The sequence below is a fragment of the Etheostoma spectabile genome, chromosome 16 (genome assembly GCF_008692095.1).
Source record: "Etheostoma spectabile isolate EspeVRDwgs_2016 chromosome 16, UIUC_Espe_1.0, whole genome shotgun sequence".
NCBI classification, from domain to species: domain Eukaryota; kingdom Metazoa; phylum Chordata; class Actinopteri; order Perciformes; family Percidae; genus Etheostoma; species Etheostoma spectabile.
In genome coordinates this window covers 15,814,976-15,833,157 of record NC_045748.1, presented here as the reverse complement: position 1 = coordinate 15,833,157, position 18,182 = coordinate 15,814,976, and the positions used below count along the sequence as shown (strand labels likewise).

The 18,182-nt window shown below is 39.0% G+C and overlaps 1 protein-coding gene across 1 annotated transcript in view; it reads right to left on the bottom strand.

The window, feature by feature from the left end:
• hcn1 (hyperpolarization activated cyclic nucleotide-gated potassium channel 1) overlaps positions 1-18,182 on the bottom strand; it is a 66,840-nt gene that overhangs the window by 29,073 nt on the left and 19,585 nt on the right. Inside the window, exon 3 of the mRNA XM_032540306.1 lies at positions 6,864-7,025. Within this exon, the coding sequence (XP_032396197.1) occupies positions 6,864-7,025 (162 nt within the window). The remainder of the gene's footprint in view (positions 1-6,863; positions 7,026-18,182) is intronic.

Sequence of the window (18,182 nt, the reverse complement as noted above, 5' to 3'; positions counted from 1 at the left end):
CCCCCCCCCCCGCACAAACCACCTAAATGCCACTTGTGAGGTCAGGAGCCTCAGGTGTCCTTTCACATGTGTACGTTTAGCATGTGTGGCTGCGATGACGGGTAGTGCTACAGAATGTTTGTGTTGACACATTTGTATGGATGTCAAAGTAGAGAAATGTAGTTTTGCCAGGTTAAAACAGATAAGCTGTGGTGACTCACTGCATCTATTGCTATTTGTCCTTGGATGTGTTTGGTGCAACAGGGAATGTCTGCACTGCATGAGCGTGTCATATAATCCTTTTGTAGTACAGATTACATGTACAGATTACATGTATATAGGGATTGGGAATTGACTTCACATCTAGTTGCACTGCACATCATATGTCTGATGTATATTTAAATGTAGAGCATATGAAAGGGAGAATAGTTTTTAATTTGGCTCTTAGCCCAGTAATGATCAGCTCATTGGACTAACCAATCACTCTTTATCGGACTCAACTGTCACAGGTGTGGTTCCTCATTGAACATGTTAGACATCATTGATGTTCCATCAATATTAGTTCAAGTCCTTATCATAGACTGTAACAATAATGGACAAAGCTTCTATGTTCAACAATTGAAGCCAATATGCCTTAAACCTGAATTTTATCTAATTTTAAGCAGGGGGCAACTCCACAAATAAGTATTTTTCTATAGAAGTCTATGGGAAAATGATCCTACTTCTCACTTGATTTACTTCCTCAGGAAACATTTTGCATGAGTTGATGGGGTCAATCGCTAGATTCAAGTCTTGATAAAAAGAGAGAGAGAGAGAGAGAGAGAGAGAGAGAGAGAGAGAGAGAGAGAGAGAGAGAGAGAGAGAGAGAGCCTTCTTATAGAAGAGCATTGCAGGAATAACATCTGCATTATTACTGGTTTGATTCCTTGAGTTTCTATTTTTGCCATCCATTACATTAAGTGACTTGCAGTAGATTTAGTGCTGTGCATTATGATTGTAGCAGCCAATCTTACACTAAGTACATACTGTCCTGGATTTCTTTTGTCCATTTACAGTAATCATCAAATGACAGACATGAACATGTATTTCCCTACAGCAGTGAGGATGTTCACAGATTGACAGAATTATCCGCCGTATACCCTCCGTTTCAAAAAGCAGCTTCTACTTTTTCCCTATTCTCTCCAATCCCTTTGACTTTAATGAATGTGGCTAACACTGCACATTTGCTCAGATCTTCTGAAGTTTGAAATATAATGAAGCTCTGGAGGAAGCAAAACAAGTGACATTGAAACTTTATAGTCAACAGTAACACAAATTCACAGATTCATTACCCCATGCAAAAACACTCAAAACGGTCTATAATTAGACTTAGCCAAGTGTTTGACTGCTTGTTTGTTTAACATCAACCAGCATTTGAATTCATTAGTCACAACATGGTGCCTCCATATAGTCCCATCACACAGGATGAGACTGGTCATGTGACCTGGATGCTTCACCACTGTCCCGGTGTCAAGTGTGACCCAGAGGCTTGGGTTGTTGTTCATACCAATGAGCAACTACGAGACTATGTATTAGAAGATGTAATACACAGCTGCAAAGGACAGGATTTGACCCTCAACAACACCACTGCTCATAGGGCAAATAACAAAAAATAGAGTGATACTCATTACCACAGATGCACACTAATTAAATAGCTGTCCTCATTTTACTGCAGAGTGACACTTATTAGTAAAAGCCAAGAAAAAAAACATTTCCTATGACATTTTTTTGAAAATAAACATTCTAGCTTTTCCATTTGAAATACGTTTTGATGTAAAATGTCACCATATTTTGATTTTACTAGCACTTTGTGAGTATTTTTTTAATGTTTTATTCCAGGTAAAGGCTTCCCTCACGTGTTTTTATTATCCATATTTTTTAAAAATGAGCACAAACATCCGCATTAGCTGGTCTTAATTACTCAATCATGTAACTGTCTAATACCCGGCAAGCTGTCCCATGCACGGGAAAAAATGTGATGCACAATATCAATTTTTTTTTTATTACGTAATTTAACTACAAGCTGTTCTCTCTGGGAGTGCACAGAAGGCGCAACAGTCTCTGAACACATAAGCGAGGAAGTGCAGGGGTCTGCTGGCCTGCGTGAGCCCCAAACTGTAAGTTGGCAAGAAAAAACACTCACAGTGGTAACCTTCTCAGTGTAAAGGTTGATGTTCTCTTTGTGTCGTTTGTTTCATGCTTATCTCCAGCTCAGCAGTACTGAGGAAGAATCCTTCTGGGACCTGCCAAGCTTTCTACAGTTTTATCCTTTTATTATTTTTTTTTTGCAGAGGTCTCAGTTGCTTTCCTTAGGGTTGTACATTTGGGTTGTCAGTGGTGTTGCAATCAACAATTAATTTGCCAAATATTTTCTAAAACATGTCAAAAAAATGACCATTATTTTCCATTTATCATCACATAAAAAACAAGGAAAAGCAACAAATCTCAGTGGCTTGAACTTGGAATTCTTTGCATAAAATAACTGCCAATTAAATTTAATTGATTAATTAATAGGGCTGTTACGCCTCTCTGACATGTTATTCTGTGCTTTGTGATTTGTTAATTTAATATTTCTACATCTCATAACATAGATCTAAATTTAGTCACCTTTGTAAAAACCCTGTCTTTCTACTTTCTCTGAAGATTACTACATGTCTACCACACAATACTGACATTCTGAGGAGTGAGGTGACTTCTTCTTTTGCTTTTGCTATCCAATCATGTGCAATCAAGTGCGTCGGCCACTTTCCCTGATGAGCACACCCTCAATCAGAAAGGTTAAACTAAGCAAGAAAGCAGCCTGATTTATGTCTCCAGGTGTATAACAAAAGAGATGTTTTTAAATGTCCTGTGACAGTCCCTTGAAACTCGGATCTACTGTTGTTGAGCAGCGATGCTTGACATCTTGACAATTCAGGTGTTCATACTCCCGCATTTCTGAATGAACAAAGATGCTCTAGCGATGAGTGATTGAAATCAATCAGCAAAGACTCTCCAAGAGGGGTGAATAACACACCTAACAATGTCAACCAATCAAAGGTACTGTACACCAAATAATTAAGCAAGTGAGCTACACCCTTTTCACATCTGGGCAAAAGCAGTCTTGCATTTTACTAAGATGAAACCAAAATGTCCTCATGATGAGGGAAGTGCCATATGTATATATAAAAATAGTTTGATTAATTCATAAACTTTGGACTGTGCCCGGCTGTTTTAAATGACTCATTGAGGTTGGGACGGGAAAGTAGTGGGTAGTTCAGGGATAAAAGAAACCGAAGGGTGGTTATGCATGGTTAGGCAATGCCTTTCTGTTTTTGTCTGTCTACCTACAGTATCTGTCTATCTGTCTGCCCCTGAGACATGAATCCTCTGCAGGATACTGCTCAGCTGTCCATCTTTTTAAAGTGAGACCTGGACAGGAACGGCACACAAACACTCACAAAACACACATGTCCCTCCATGCTGCTAAACACATATCTTTACACTGTGCATGCCGACAGAAGTAACATCCCGTCACCCTCTCACACGAGCCAACCCAGCGACAGCAGCATTATCTTGTTGGGTGATTAAGTAAATGCAGCCGCTAAAGAGTAAGAAGCTACTCTCAGGCCATTAGTCATGAAGATAACAGTCCTACACCTTGTACTGCACCACTCAGCAGTATCTGCAGTCCTGGTTGTCCCCACTCTTCTTCCCACAGCTGGAGAAAGAAAGTACCAAGCCAACGACAGAAACAAAATAAGACGCAATCAGAATTTAAAGCAGTCGTTCTTGAGCCGCTGAAAGACACAACCTTTGAAGGCAACATTCACCTGAAAGTCCCTCTCCCAACAGGCTGGAGCATCACATTTTGTATTTAAACGGAAGAAGACATATCTTATCAAGAGTTTGAACTTATGAATGCTAATGCATTGCGATTGTGTGAGAAGAAGAATCCCACATGTGGGCCAGGCTTTTCACTTTGGATTTGCCAGACCGCAGTAAGGGTCCACAGGGAAGAGATTTCTACAAATTGCTCATTCTCCCACATCACAGTCAGTATCACCATGTTGGTTGCTGACATCCTACAGTGGCAATCACTAGAGATTTTGCCTCAAATATGTCTCATTTTGGGATGCAACTAACAATTGTTTCATCAATTCTTTTTTTGATTAATTTTGTTCTGCACACTAAGTTTCAATGCAAGGGTTCATTCATCACAAAAACGGAGGAGAACTCAATATAGAAAGCAATCCAAAAATTGAAAGATGTCAAAATGACATACCTGATATATAGAATACTGACATTTATTCAAGTTGAGTTATTTGTTCAAATTGGTTGGTCTTTTCTTTGTCTTTTAAAAGATTGTTTTTTGGGGCTTTTCCTTTTATTCAATAGTGACAGTGAATAGACAAAAAAGGGAAAGAGAAAGAGGGGATGACATGCAGCAAAGGGCGCAGGTCGTACTCTAATCCAGCCGCTGCCAAGGACTCAGACTATATGGGGGGGCACGCTCTACTGGGTGAGCTAGACGCCGCCCCAAATTAGTTTATCTTTGTTGGTGGAAAATGCATTTGTGAACATCACAGATTACTAACATATCATCATACACATTTGAAACTCTTATTTTAAATTGTGGATCAGTGGTATTGAGACCAATTTCTCTCATTATTCTTGTGGCATAGTATTACTCTCTAAAGTTTTGATTCATCATTTATAATAACTGCCTGTAGTCCGAGGTAACTATTCAAATTGCTTGTTTTGTCTGACCTACTGTCCAAAATCCAAAGATATTCTATTTACAGTGAAAGAAAAGAGACAAAGCTTTTACTTAAGAAGCTGGAAACAGAGAATGCTTTGCTTGTTGATGATTAATTTTCTATCTATAAATTTATTAATCAACTAATCCTTTCAGCAGCCTCAACGCTGTCACAATCTGTATTTTAATACCTGATCACAAGATGCAAAAATGGACTAGATTCCTGAAATATATGGTAATCCTAATCCAAGAAAATGTGAAACTGTTGAGATTTGAAAGCATTGTTGTCCCTTCAGACTTTACACAAACTCTGTGACGTTCTATATATAGGTGTGCCAGTCTGCAGCTGCAGTCAGAACATGTCACTAGGAAGCTTATCTGTGAGGAGCTGGGAGGCATCTTTGTGATGTTGTTTTGACGTACTGCATGCAAATTATTCTAGTTTCATTTGACTAGTTTTCAGAGCTGTGTAGATCACCTATAAGCATCCAGCACACAGGTATCCTACATTATCTTTGTTTCAGAGTCCCTTTTGCAATCCCCAGCTATGGCTATTGATTTCCATGCAAATGATCCTTCCACACAAGAGGCAGCGACTTAGCCTTCTACATGATTCCCATTGCACATCATTTGCATACAAGAAAGGGAATATATCTGAATAATTGTGAGCAAGCAGAGCAACACACATCACAAGTGCAAGGATCCTTTCTAATTAAGCTTAGTTATTACAAGTAGCAGTAAATATGAAGCAATGTTGAACAAAGGAAAATTAAAAAGAATCTTTGGGGCAGCAGGAAAATGAAGGAACCTGGTTTTGTGTCCATAAGCATTAGCAAGGATGAACTGGGACAGTTATGAGGGACATTTTGTCACTGAAAATTAATTTTGATGCAAATAGAGATTGCTAATGTCTGTTTGGGATGAATAACACATGCTAGTTGGTATTGGGCTCACTTGGGCAACTCATTGCCTTGAAGTACAAATAAGAGTTGGATACAGGGCTGTGATCTTGAGGAAGGCTGACTTTTGCTCCTGAAGGCAGATGCCTCTGAGCAGTCATTGTGCATGTGGAGTACAGACATGTTTGTCAGAGAGAGGGAGATGAGAGGACAGAAGAGTTCCCCCGGGCGAGTATTTACAATCAACATTACCCAGGAGGCCCGTTCATTTCTACACTATCACATTGCTCTGAGAGCAACCACTGTCCGGTGACCCCAACTCAGAGAGAGAGAGGGAGGTGGAAAAATGTAAAACCCAGTGAAAGAAAAAGCACATACAGATGGGAGACGGGCCCCAAAGATCTCAAACTAAGTCATTTTCAGTTTGGATATCCACGCACAATATGGAGAGGCCAGAAATGAATGAGAAAATACGTAAAAAGTGTCATATCTGTCAATACTATGAAACAAGAAGGCCAAGGAAAACAGAAACATGCAGTACACTACTGTTACAGTACCACTACAGTGCATGAATACCATGCATATTTGGTTCAAACTGTCTAACTGCCTCAGTTCAAGATATGTTTCTTTGTCGGTTGGCAGATCAGTAATGTACCTGTAAAAATGTCCCTACTGAAATGTTCCTGCAATTCTTATTTAGTCAGACACTACTGTATATTAATACAACACAACAAGAGAACAATACCTTTATGTTTTTCAAAATATTCATTATAACTGCAACATTATTTTAAAGCTAACAGACCTTTAATTATGAGAAATAGTATAGTTTTCATATAGAATTTCATTTGGAAAACACATCAGTTGGTCCTCATCTTAACAACCTTTTCTCTTTTAGACATACAAGGGCATATGAGCTAAACAGCCAAACAGGGTTATCTTGAATGAAATAACTGCCTGCTCTTACATTTGTCTTATTGTAGTGTACTAAAATACTAAAAAGCTTACTACTCCTACACTGCAATACAAAACAATGATGTTTCTTTGTCTTCTACATGGGTCATCAGTTTGTCATTTGCTGCCTGAAACATGCAGCTTTAGCTTCAGTCTTTTAGCAAAATATCATGTATGTAGCAATGAAATGCAAAGATTATTTTATATATACCAAATGCCAAAATAACAAACAAAAGAGAAGAGTGTGTAATACTTACAACCATACCGTTTAGGGACACCCAGCAGTCAGGGGGGAAGTCTTGGAGGAGAGGCACCAGATACTGGAGGCAGCCGTCCCAGTGACACAGAAGCAGCATCATCCCTATCAAATTAAATATTCTTACCACTGCACTAGCCAGGTCATAGGTCATATGGAAAATCTGCCAAAGAGAAAAAAGAGACAGAGAGACCTCAGTTAGATCGTTCTAGTATCTCCTTTGTTATGTGAAAATATACATTCAAGTCCTGATCATACATCATGTTCAAGTAAAGTGTTCAAACCGGTCGGGTTCAAACAGCAGGCAAAGCAGACGGACAGTGGTTCAGATTTAGATATGTTAGTGTCTCTGAAAACATCACATGCATTGGTATTTCAGAGGCACAAAACTATTTTTTAAAGAGTAAAAAGATTCACAAATGTATAAAGTCACCTTTGAGGTGGAGGGTATGGTGTGCCTGCCCCGTTTGTCCATAAGAGAATGTGGTTGCCGCCTGTGTGTGTGTGTGTGTGTGTGTGTGTGTGTGTGTGTGTGTGTGTGTGTGTGTGTGTGTGTGTGTGTGTGTGTGTGTGTGTGTGTGTGTGTGTGTGTGTGTGTGTGTGTGTGTGTGTGTGTGTGTCTGTGTCTGTGTGTGCGTGCGCACATCTCAGATGTTGAGTTGCATAATTCAACTGCTTTCCTACACAAATGATAAAGGGAGGGCATACATCTGGAATAATTAGCAGGTATGTGTTTTTAAATGACATGAGCTGGGGCAAGTGATACTGCTTGTGTGTGTTTTTTCATGAGACCAGGACATTTCAGAATAGAAAGTCATCAGCAGGGTGAGTATGCATATGTGCAATGTGAAGCGCTTTTGTTGTGGTTTGGGGTTTTTGTTTGGGTGTATGTTTCCCTTTCTCAGGCCTCCTTCTGTTTTTGCCTGTTTTCTCTGTGGTCCTGTGTCCCTGGTCCTGTCTTGTTCCCCCGTATCTGTTTGTTCTACCGTCTGATTTATTGTGGTAGTCAGCTTCCTGTCTTGTCTTGGCTTGTCTTGTCTAGCTTTACTTTTGCCTGTCTGATTGCCCAGCCCCGCCCAAATGTGATTCACCTGATGTCTCACCTGTTCCCCATTATCTCATTACCTCTTGTATTTAACCTCTGTGTTCCCTTTGTCTAGTGCAGCATCATTGTTTTTGTCCTCAAGTCTGTTAGAGTCTGCGTTCCTGAAGCCCTCCTGTTCCTTCCGTCCGTTGTTTCCCTGTGAGTACTTCCCTAGGTTATTCCCTTGTTGTTGCCTTGCCCTGACCTGCTTTTTGTCTTGGGATTTTTGCTTTGGATTCCCCGGTTTTGGACTTTGCCTTCCCTGTGTTTTTTGTGGATCTTAATAAAGTCTTTTGTTGAAGTTCAACCCGCCTGCTCCGACTCTGCTTTTGGGTCCTTCCCCCGTCACCTCCCGTAAAAGCTTTCATTCCCATCAGATATGGGTGAAGAGAATTGACTCACGGCCGGTTAGCTGTGGCACTAATTTCTCATTATCATGAGAGACCCATTACTTATTTCCAGGTTAGTTATTCCATAATCACCCTCACGTTGAAGCTCAATTTCTCCTTCTAAAAACAGTGAAATATGAAGAGAAAAAAAAGAGATTGGTGAGTTTTGCATAATAAACCTGCGCAATTTGCCAATTTATTGAATGAAAGATTCAAGTAATTGGTATCTATTTTTAAGTTTATGGCTTTCCATGCTGTGTAAACTGCCCATTCTACTCAAAGTAAGTGTCATGACCATTTGGGCCTTAGGTTATGGCACACCACACTGCCATGAGGTTAAAGAAATCACAACTTTTGGTGTCATGTTTTTCTACCCTAGTGATAAAGGTTTAAATATTTTTAAAGTTATAGTTAAAGTCAGTAATTGAATTAACTGAGGCCAGATTGTAAACAAAAAGTGGAAGTCAAACAATATGTGATTGTGAATATATCATACAATTATGATCTATTGAAATGTTATTTGTATAAGAGCAGAAATGAGGAGAATTGTTACATTGAACATTTCTATTTTCTAATAGGTAGTTTTTCTCTATATTTAACTCCAGATCCAACCTTTAGTTTGGCGTTATCTGCCTTTTTTCACCTCAGTTTAATTTTGACTTGTTTCCGGTTTATATACTTCAGAATTTTGAAGAAAAATTCTGACCACTTTTGACAAAATTGCAAGAGCTACTTACTTTCTCTTCTCAGAGTGCAATCACTCCAGAAAAAAAGAGCCTGAGAACGGACATCATGTTGTGCTGACACATGTAGGCATAATTCTAAACCAGTTTTGCCATGACACCTATGCAAAATTAAACCCCAGGTGTTTTAAAGCTCTTTGAATCCACATTTCTCCACCCTGGTCTATTGTGACTGTCCTGTAACCTTTCTGCACAAAGGACAGTGTCCATACACAGAACAGATGAGAGAACAAGAGGCTGAGCTGATGCTTAGATCCCTCTGTGGTTGAACTCATCCACAGGGAGATGCAGTGCACTGCCCTCACAGGCTAAATTTAGCCACTAGCTTACAGGATGGCTGTCTCAATTCACTCAGTATCTCCTCCACTGCCTACATATTTTTAATTTGGCAGAATTGTTTTCTCCCTCTGTTGGGTGTGTATGTTTGTCACATCCATTATAGTTTGGTGACATAATAGGAGAGACAGGCAGACACAAATACAGAGACAGAATGGTGACTAATAAAGGTATACATTCTTGAAGGATGGTAACAAGTCTGGAAAACAGGATGTTGCACTTTGGTACTTCTTTGCATTGCAAATGACAACACCAGGCAGAAATAGAAAAGGGCCGACTGCCTGTCTGCACTTTTGTCTTTCAACTAATGCATAATCAAGAAACACAACTAAAGAAACTCTGAAAAATGAGGGCTGCAGGCTTTAGGGAAAGGCAAGGGATTAGGTTACGTGTGTGTGAAGGTTGCAGAGAGGTTTTTACAAGGGAGTGTTTCACTTTGCTGGGAAGCCTCTGCTACCTCTGGGTCACACTGAGTCACAGTGGGCCGAGGGGAAAGATGTAAAACCTCATTAACACAATGTGGGATTTGTTTTGGTTTGTATTTCAGGGGCACCGGTTTGAAAAGTCTGCTAGTTGCAACAGGTAGCCATGAGGTTTTAGTCTATTAATAGAGTTCCTAAGAATAAAAGGCTCCAGGTGGATACAGGAGTACACAGGATAACCTTCATCGTGATGAAGATTAATGAAATACACTCTACAAGGACAAAAACTGTCTCCATATTGCACTTTTATTGTAATAATTCAAATAATATAATGAATATGTGCAACCTTTATTTGCATCCAAATTTTTTCTTATCCTACTAAATCAGTTACTCGCACAGCGAAGTGTTGTGGAATGCGGGTCCGATGTCCTGGTCAGGATAGGTGTCTTCAGACCAGTTTCCTTAACTTTCAATCATGCACATGTTACACCATCGTTCAGCAAACAGTTTAAGAAGTGCTCTGAGGCACCAAAGAAGGAGACCATAGTGTGTCTTTGCCATTATGTTCATATGTTGGAGAGGATCAAAATACAGGCTTGCCCGTTTTAGTCAACATGTTACAGTAAAGGAAATCCCCACAGCACTGATGATGCCTTAGGCTTTTTAAGAAATCTGTTAAAGTAAAAGAAGTGTCATTACATTTGAGGAGGTTACTTAAACTCCTAGCTACTTTGAGATTACTAGCTTGAATGAAGTAAACTTAGAAAATGGACGGAAGAATGATTTCCCTGTGACCTTGCATTTCGCACTATGCCAAGAAGCATAATGGCCCTATTACAAAACAATTTAAAACGTATGTTATTTTATTATCAATTTATCTGTTAATTATTTTCTTGATTAATTCATTCCAAGGTGACATCTTCAAATGGCTTGTTTGTTCTGAATAACAGTCCAAACTCCAAAAATATAATACAATGTTATAAAACAGAGAGCAGGCAGTTATTCCTCACAAGTTAATGCTTGATGCAATAGGTTTTTCTTAAAATATGACTAAAACTATTATTAAAACAGTTGCAGATTACTGCAATGTAAAATTATTCTTTTTTCAAGGGGATTCAGGGCTTCTGATTGGTTGCAGTACCAGCCTGTAATTCATCCGAATTTGGTCCCTTCTCTGCATTTTTTTTTTTTTTTAGCGCAAAGCTGCTCAACAAAAGCACCATTAGTACAAGCTCACATTGAGTTCCGTCATGCAAGACCCTGCTTCTTTTTGCAGTTTTGTGGTCTGTGTGTCGTTGGGATATTCCTTCATCAATTTATTGATTTGACTGTCACACTCTGTACTGATCCATGTGGTTCAAAATCTAGCCTGGCTTGTTTAATCCAGCACACCTTTACTTCTTTACTTCTGTTTGTGAATTTGCGTGATTGTTCCCATGTTTCATAGCTTGAGAGTGTTCCTGTAAACATAACTTTAACCATCTGCTCACATTACAGATACACAGGAGAGGAAGGCAGTGACAGTGAATTCATATTTCCGAAAAATGTCCCTAAAGTCAATCACAACGATTGACCAAGCAGTGCGTGCACCAGAAGGTTTCTCAGCCACTTTAAGCACTCATTAACTACATGATTCCAGGAAATAGGTAGCTCTGACTGAGAGCCAAAAGCATCACTGATACTCTCGGTTGACATCGGCAAAATATTAGCTCAAAAGTAAGTACATCAAGCTTAACTATGACTAACCTGGGGACAGGGGCATAGGTCAGCATAATTCTTTAACACAGGAGAGACAAACACAAGATGTTAAGTGACTGTGGAACAAGGTCACACGCTGGTTGTGTCCTGCCAGCATGGCGATCATTCACATTTGGCATGTCAACGTCAATTCATCAGTACAGTCCTGTGGAGTAGATGCGGACCTGGGAGCTACTGTGTGTTTGCATAGATAAGGATAGGATTTATAATACTGTGGGCACCACAACTCAAATCAATGCCATTCATGTTGTACCTTACTGAGAATTGTTCCTGAATAACAAAAAAAACAAAACACACTTCACTTCACAACTGGCATGGAAGGTTACAGTCTGTGTATGAAAATCAAAGAGGTGACCCAACATGTGTTTCACCTAAACTTTTAAGGTGTTTACTCTGCTGCAATCTGTCAAGTGGATTTATGTACTGTGTACTGTTTTGGACTCTGATGTCCAGATAAAAGAGCATGCTGGGGAATTACTCGCCATCAAGCTGTGGGCCTTAAACATGCAATTACAAAACGTTCTTTATGCATTTTCAAATTGGACATTGGAGGTTAGTGAGGATTAGCGAGGGACTAATTTGAGGGGGATTAAATCCACCACTGGCTATTACATTGAAGGATGACAAAACTGCTTCCAGGAAAATCTGGAATTCTACCGCTTAGCATCGTCTTGTAAATCTCCTTTTGGATCTCTCCTGGTGTTGCTTAATCACAAAATCACGGTTGAACTAGGATTTGAAAAATCATATTATCATGTAATGGGAATTCACTGGGATTTATCAAGTCTCATGTTTTCCTACTTCTTATAAATACCAGAAAAGTTGTTGGCCACTAAACGTTTTGTCAAAATTTAGAAAAGAAAAGCAACAACAACCAAAAAAACCCTCTAGAAGACCATCATAACAGTTAAGCTGGATGTGGAATATTTTACATACACTGGAAATTGAATTCTAATGTAATTCTCTCCGCCCCAACGAAAATCAGCTTGCTGGAAGGAATTTCAATTCACATGCCTGTAATGCCCTATGCACAATCATGTTGATGTATGTATACTTCTGCAATAAATGAACAAAAATAGAGTTGGCATTATTTCTGTGCGTCAGGCAGCTTACTGTATACTATATTATACAATGCAGACTAGAATAAACTACATAAGAAGAGGAGAGAAGATACAAAATCCATTCAGCAGTGTTACATGTGACTTGCTTCTCTTGGAGCCATGCTACAGCTGTGCAAAATGTGTCTCTGCATTAATAGTTCTGGATCTGCAGCATTACTGAGCAGTACATTTACGTAACAAGGCCCAGCAGTTATTTGGAGCCGGAGACTTCATTAGAAGGCAGGTGGTGATCAATGGGTTCTTTGCACAGAAAACAAGTAGTGATCTATTAATGTAACAGGGAAGTCTTTAAAGAGGAGGTCATTATTTCTCCTGCCTTCCAAGAACAGTAAAGCATGAAGGGGCACTAGAATAAAAGAAAAGTAAAAGTACTGAATTATTACAACTAAAATATACTCTAAGTATCAAAAGTAAAAGTTCTCATAATGTGGAATGACCCGTTTCAGAGTGTGATATTATAATGTATATTATTGGATTATAATTATTGACGCATTAATGTGTTAGCATCTTTCGGATGTTTTAGCTGCTCCAAGCTGAGGCTACATTTACTGCTGAGTCGTTAAATCTATAACAACGTTTTATATTTTATAAGCTGATCGTGATCAACAGTCTCAAATAAATGTGCTGTAAAAAGAATAATATTTCTCTCTAAAAACTAGTGGGTTTAAGTATAAACTGGCATGAAATGGACATGTCAATCAGTTATTTATCCTAATATTGATTTAACACAATTTATCATTATATACATTTCTCAAACATGCCACTCCCACTTGTTTATTTGGTGTCCATTTTGACTTGTTAAAGCTAATCATTCATCATTTCAGCAGCCAACATAACTTAAGCTTTTGACAAGCACTTAAATTTAGAGTATTTCTTGCATAGACAATAACATATTTGAATCACTGCCCTGGTTGTGATAACCACACATTACAGCATTTGCTGCAATAACTTACTGAAATTTAACACAAATTAAAGTGTTACCCACAGTTGACTTTCTTTTTAAATCTGCCATTTTTTATACAGCTTGCAAAACAAATGAACTTATTTTATATATATTTGTATTCTGTATGCTGCTCCTTTTTTATTTTATGCAGTTACTTTGATATAAATTCTGCAACACATTTAATCAACGAATGTTTGACCTCAACAGAATGTACGTATGATTGTGACCTCAACAGAATCTTGATCATCAAATACTGCTAACATTAAGGACTCAAATCACAACTTAATGTCAAAGTGTAGGATAAAGATAGATAGTTTCAGGTGTGGAGGATATGGTGATACTGTTCTTCACTGGATTAGCCCCATGGCAACCATCTATCACTGCATTCATTTAACTTGGAAAGTCATCCCTTGGTAATGAGTCTTTCCCAAGTTAAAATAAAGACTATTTCTTCCCAAGTGGTTCTTTCCTACGGGAGTTTATCCGCTCTGTTTTCCATCATTTCTGTGTCCGTCAGCAGTTATTCTCTGGTTCTTCCACTAAGCACATCACACAGTACTGCGAGCGTAGCTGCCTTGGCCGCTGTCTCACCCGCTCTGCGTCTATTTTGGTCGTGTGAGCGTGATAACCTCAACACTACTGTTCCGCCTTAATCTGTGCTCAACCATTCAGAGCATCATTGGCAGAGGCAGCATGCTCTGAGGCAGAAGCTCACACAGCCACAGGGGTCACATTTATGATGTTTTCTGCATGAACTTCATCGGGGGATTGTGTGAGGATCCTGTGTTTTTATAAACATTAACTAAAATTCTGTCTCTGTATCTTCTGTATTCCGTTTCATTATTTAAATAGTGTGACCCACACAATGTGCTAAGACTTCTATTTGATCGTAACAATGTTCCCATGTGGGGATTAATTCATTAATTCATGGCAGTTAATACATATTAGAAATATCCTCAAGGCTTATACAAGTCAGCTCTATGGGGGGGGGGGGGGGGGGGGGGTCAGTGCATCAGGGGAACAAATAAATATATTTATGGATGAGGAGGAGGTTGAATGTTCTATTGATTTGTACCTGTAACCTGAGGAGTGGTAACAAAATAACATCAGCTCAGCTCTAAGAAAACATGTTCCCAACATGACTGACATCTCCAAACACGGACAGTGCTTTTAGCTCAGACAGCAACACCGGTGCGTTGATAACTGAGTCTAAAGAAAACATTTCTGAGAAAACAAATGAACGTGTTTGGACATATTGTTCAGAAACTCGCCAGTAGGCTTTGAGAACAACTGTTTTCAAACATGAACTATTTTTCTCTCCACTTGCTTGGTTATGAAAGTCTGTTTCAGCAGAACAGTTTGACTGAGGAAACTGATTTAATTCCTGGGATGAAGTTGTCAGTCAGTCCATGATGGAGGAAAGAAGGAAGCAGACAAAGAGCTGAGAGATAACAGGAGAAGCATGCTACATCTATCCAAAGTACTGCTGCCCACTGTCATTAAACAGGAACAGATTCATTCTGTGAAATATTTAGAAAGATGTACAAAAACAAGGTTTTTGAATTCAGTCAGCATCATTTGTCTATATGTACATATATTTTGACATGGTGCTGAAAATGTTATTGTACAGTAGGTTTTTGGAGCTCTTTAGCTGAAAACAATAACCTGCTGAGAGTAATGAGAATGAACCAAAACAGTAAAGTTGCGAGTGGGACAGCTGAATGCGCTGAAACTCAGTGTGAAGCTCTGTAAAGCCGAGAAGAGCTGCAAATATAGGTGTTAATTTTCTATAGGTTCAACACTATGAGCAACACCATTTACATACAGATGAGCTAATTGACTCCCAGCTCTCGCTTCATACATATCACATGAACATAAGAGTGGAATCTGGGATCTTCTCATCTCTCTGCAAAAGATTTCAAGCCTCACAGTGTTTGCTGAAATACCAAATTGTCCGACAACTTTGCATTTCATTTTGAACTTTGAGGGGTAAAGTATCAAAATTTAAATGTTTGTACATCTTGTGTTCATTTATTATTTGAATTTAAACCACACTAAATGTACAAACAGAGAATATGCTGAAGGAAGGCAGGCAAGAGAAAAAGAAAGACAACAGTAAGATGCAGTTTGTGCAAATGTCATGGAGCAGTAAAAAAGGGGAAGGGCGAGTGTTGTAGTGTTAAGAAGGCCGTCAGGGAAGATTAGCACCCATGTGAGAGCAGGAGGGATTTGACTGGATTGCACAGGGTGACCTGCTGTTTAAACATCAGCCCGATGGACCTTTTCTGCCACATTTTACAGCGAGGACAAACACTTTCCGAAATACTGAGATTTACCTCATGGTATGATTTGAGACTAGTGAATCGTCCAAATACAATGCAATTGGTATATTGATATATTAAATTCATACTCCAATTGATCCATTCCATTTACTGTGGCCTCTGCAGTGCAAACACAACTTAGTATGGATCTAATAGCATAATGACGTTAGCATGATTAGGGCTAAATATACACACTGTAGTATAATCAGCAAACATTAAGTGCCTTATAACCAATACAAATAAACTGAAACCGTATGATTTTAAAGTATAATTGGTCATATGACCCAGAGTGGAGCAACATATTATCTAGTCTCGCATACCTCTGACTGTGTTAGCTGTCGCATCAGGAGTAACTACACTTGATATGATACATAATCTAATCTGTGCTGTAGTCACAAATGGACATCCATAATAACACCTTTATGATGAAAATAATAATAATAGTTAATTGCTATAGAGGTGCCCCAATACAAGACAATATAAATTATTGACTTTAGATTCATATTAACAGCTAGACTTCAATAGATGAGCACAGCTAGCTGTCGTTATGACAAATGGATGAAGGATGCTTCGTTAAATCCATCCGCTACAACATTAACTCTTGGGAAGTGAGAGTAGAATAACCCTTAATGCTTCGCTGGTTACAAATTAATTATTTTGCATAAGACATCATTAGAGGATATGTCTGCCATAAGTGGTACTATCCCCCTCTAAATAACCAAGGGATCATTATGTGCTTCATGGAGATTCAGTCAGTCAAGTACGGAGAGTCTGTAGTACACAGATCATAAGAGCTTTTCTCAGGGATCACCAACGTGTCTGTTTTCTTCAGTGTGAGCCTCATAACATACCCACAGCAACCACCACCAACAGCCCAGAGAACAAAAATAACCCGAGATTAGCCTAATCTCCACACTTATCATTTTAGCCCCTCCCAAGACTAGATCTGTCATCTGTCTGCTTACTGTACTGTGCACACCATGCAGAAGAAAACTTGTGTTCACAGGGGGATATCCCATGGGGAAGGACAGACAAGCAAAGCCGCTTTTGCTGACTGTTTTCCGATTTAGAACTCTGGAGGGGGTTAATAAAAATCATGAACAACATTTACGCTACATTGTGGTTACCTATCAAAATATGAAGTTTAAAAATAAAATAATGCTAAAAATAGCCAGCGGATGTTGGAGGAAATAGCAGATGTTAATTTAGTTTGACTGCTGTGGGGCTGCTGAAACAGTTATACCCCAAGCTCAACAACACAAGATGGCAGTGCATGTATTGCCTACTACTCTGATTCAGTCATTTGTTTCGCATAAAACCTGGTTCCATTAATCTTTTAGAAAATATTCATGATTAAAAGACTTATTTTTGCATTCAGACTCCTGTCGTGATAAACTATTCCTTCTCTTTTTCTCAGTCTGACTCTCGGTGTCACTGCCTGTCTGTCTCTCTGTCTTTACTGTGAGGACATGTCTGTTTCTATCTTATATCATTAAATAACGGACCAAACAGAGAGAGAGAGAGAGCGAGAGAGACAGAGAGAGAGAGAGACAGAGAGAGCGTATACAACATTTTAAATGTCACACAGCTTACAGAGACAGTATGATACAAAGTGATCTGTGAAGCCAGCGGACGCTCATTTAGGCCTATAGGGAATTTAGGCTTAATGAATATGATCTATAAAAAGATTTTTTTTTTTTTAACCCACTCATATTTTTACTAGCTCAATTACCTTAGCAGACAGAAAAAGACATGGCACCCACAGCATCACTTAGACCCCAGTTTTGTAATTGAAGCTACAGCAGCTGTTTAGCACAATAGCAAACAGTATTTGTCAAGTTCTATTTAGCATCAAATATAACAGTTATGCATCTCTCATTGTCAATCATCTAATTAGCTGTTTAACCATATGTCTGTCCCTTTAACGCCTGTACACATGACAAATGGATTCACATTTAGGTGGAAATGTTTTGGCTAATCTAAAGCTTTTGCTGTCCAAACCACATATCTCCAAAATGTCCACTTTTCACAACATAAACAGCTTTTTTTTCTTTTTTAGATTCAGTGGGTTTATAGAGGGGTTTTTTTAGCCTAAGGGTGCGTGCTGATTGGCTAGAAGTTCCCTGCGAAGTGGACTGCACAGGGTATTCAGGTGTAACGTTACAAGTGGCCGCTGTTTGACTCGGGTGCCTGGGTCTGTTTC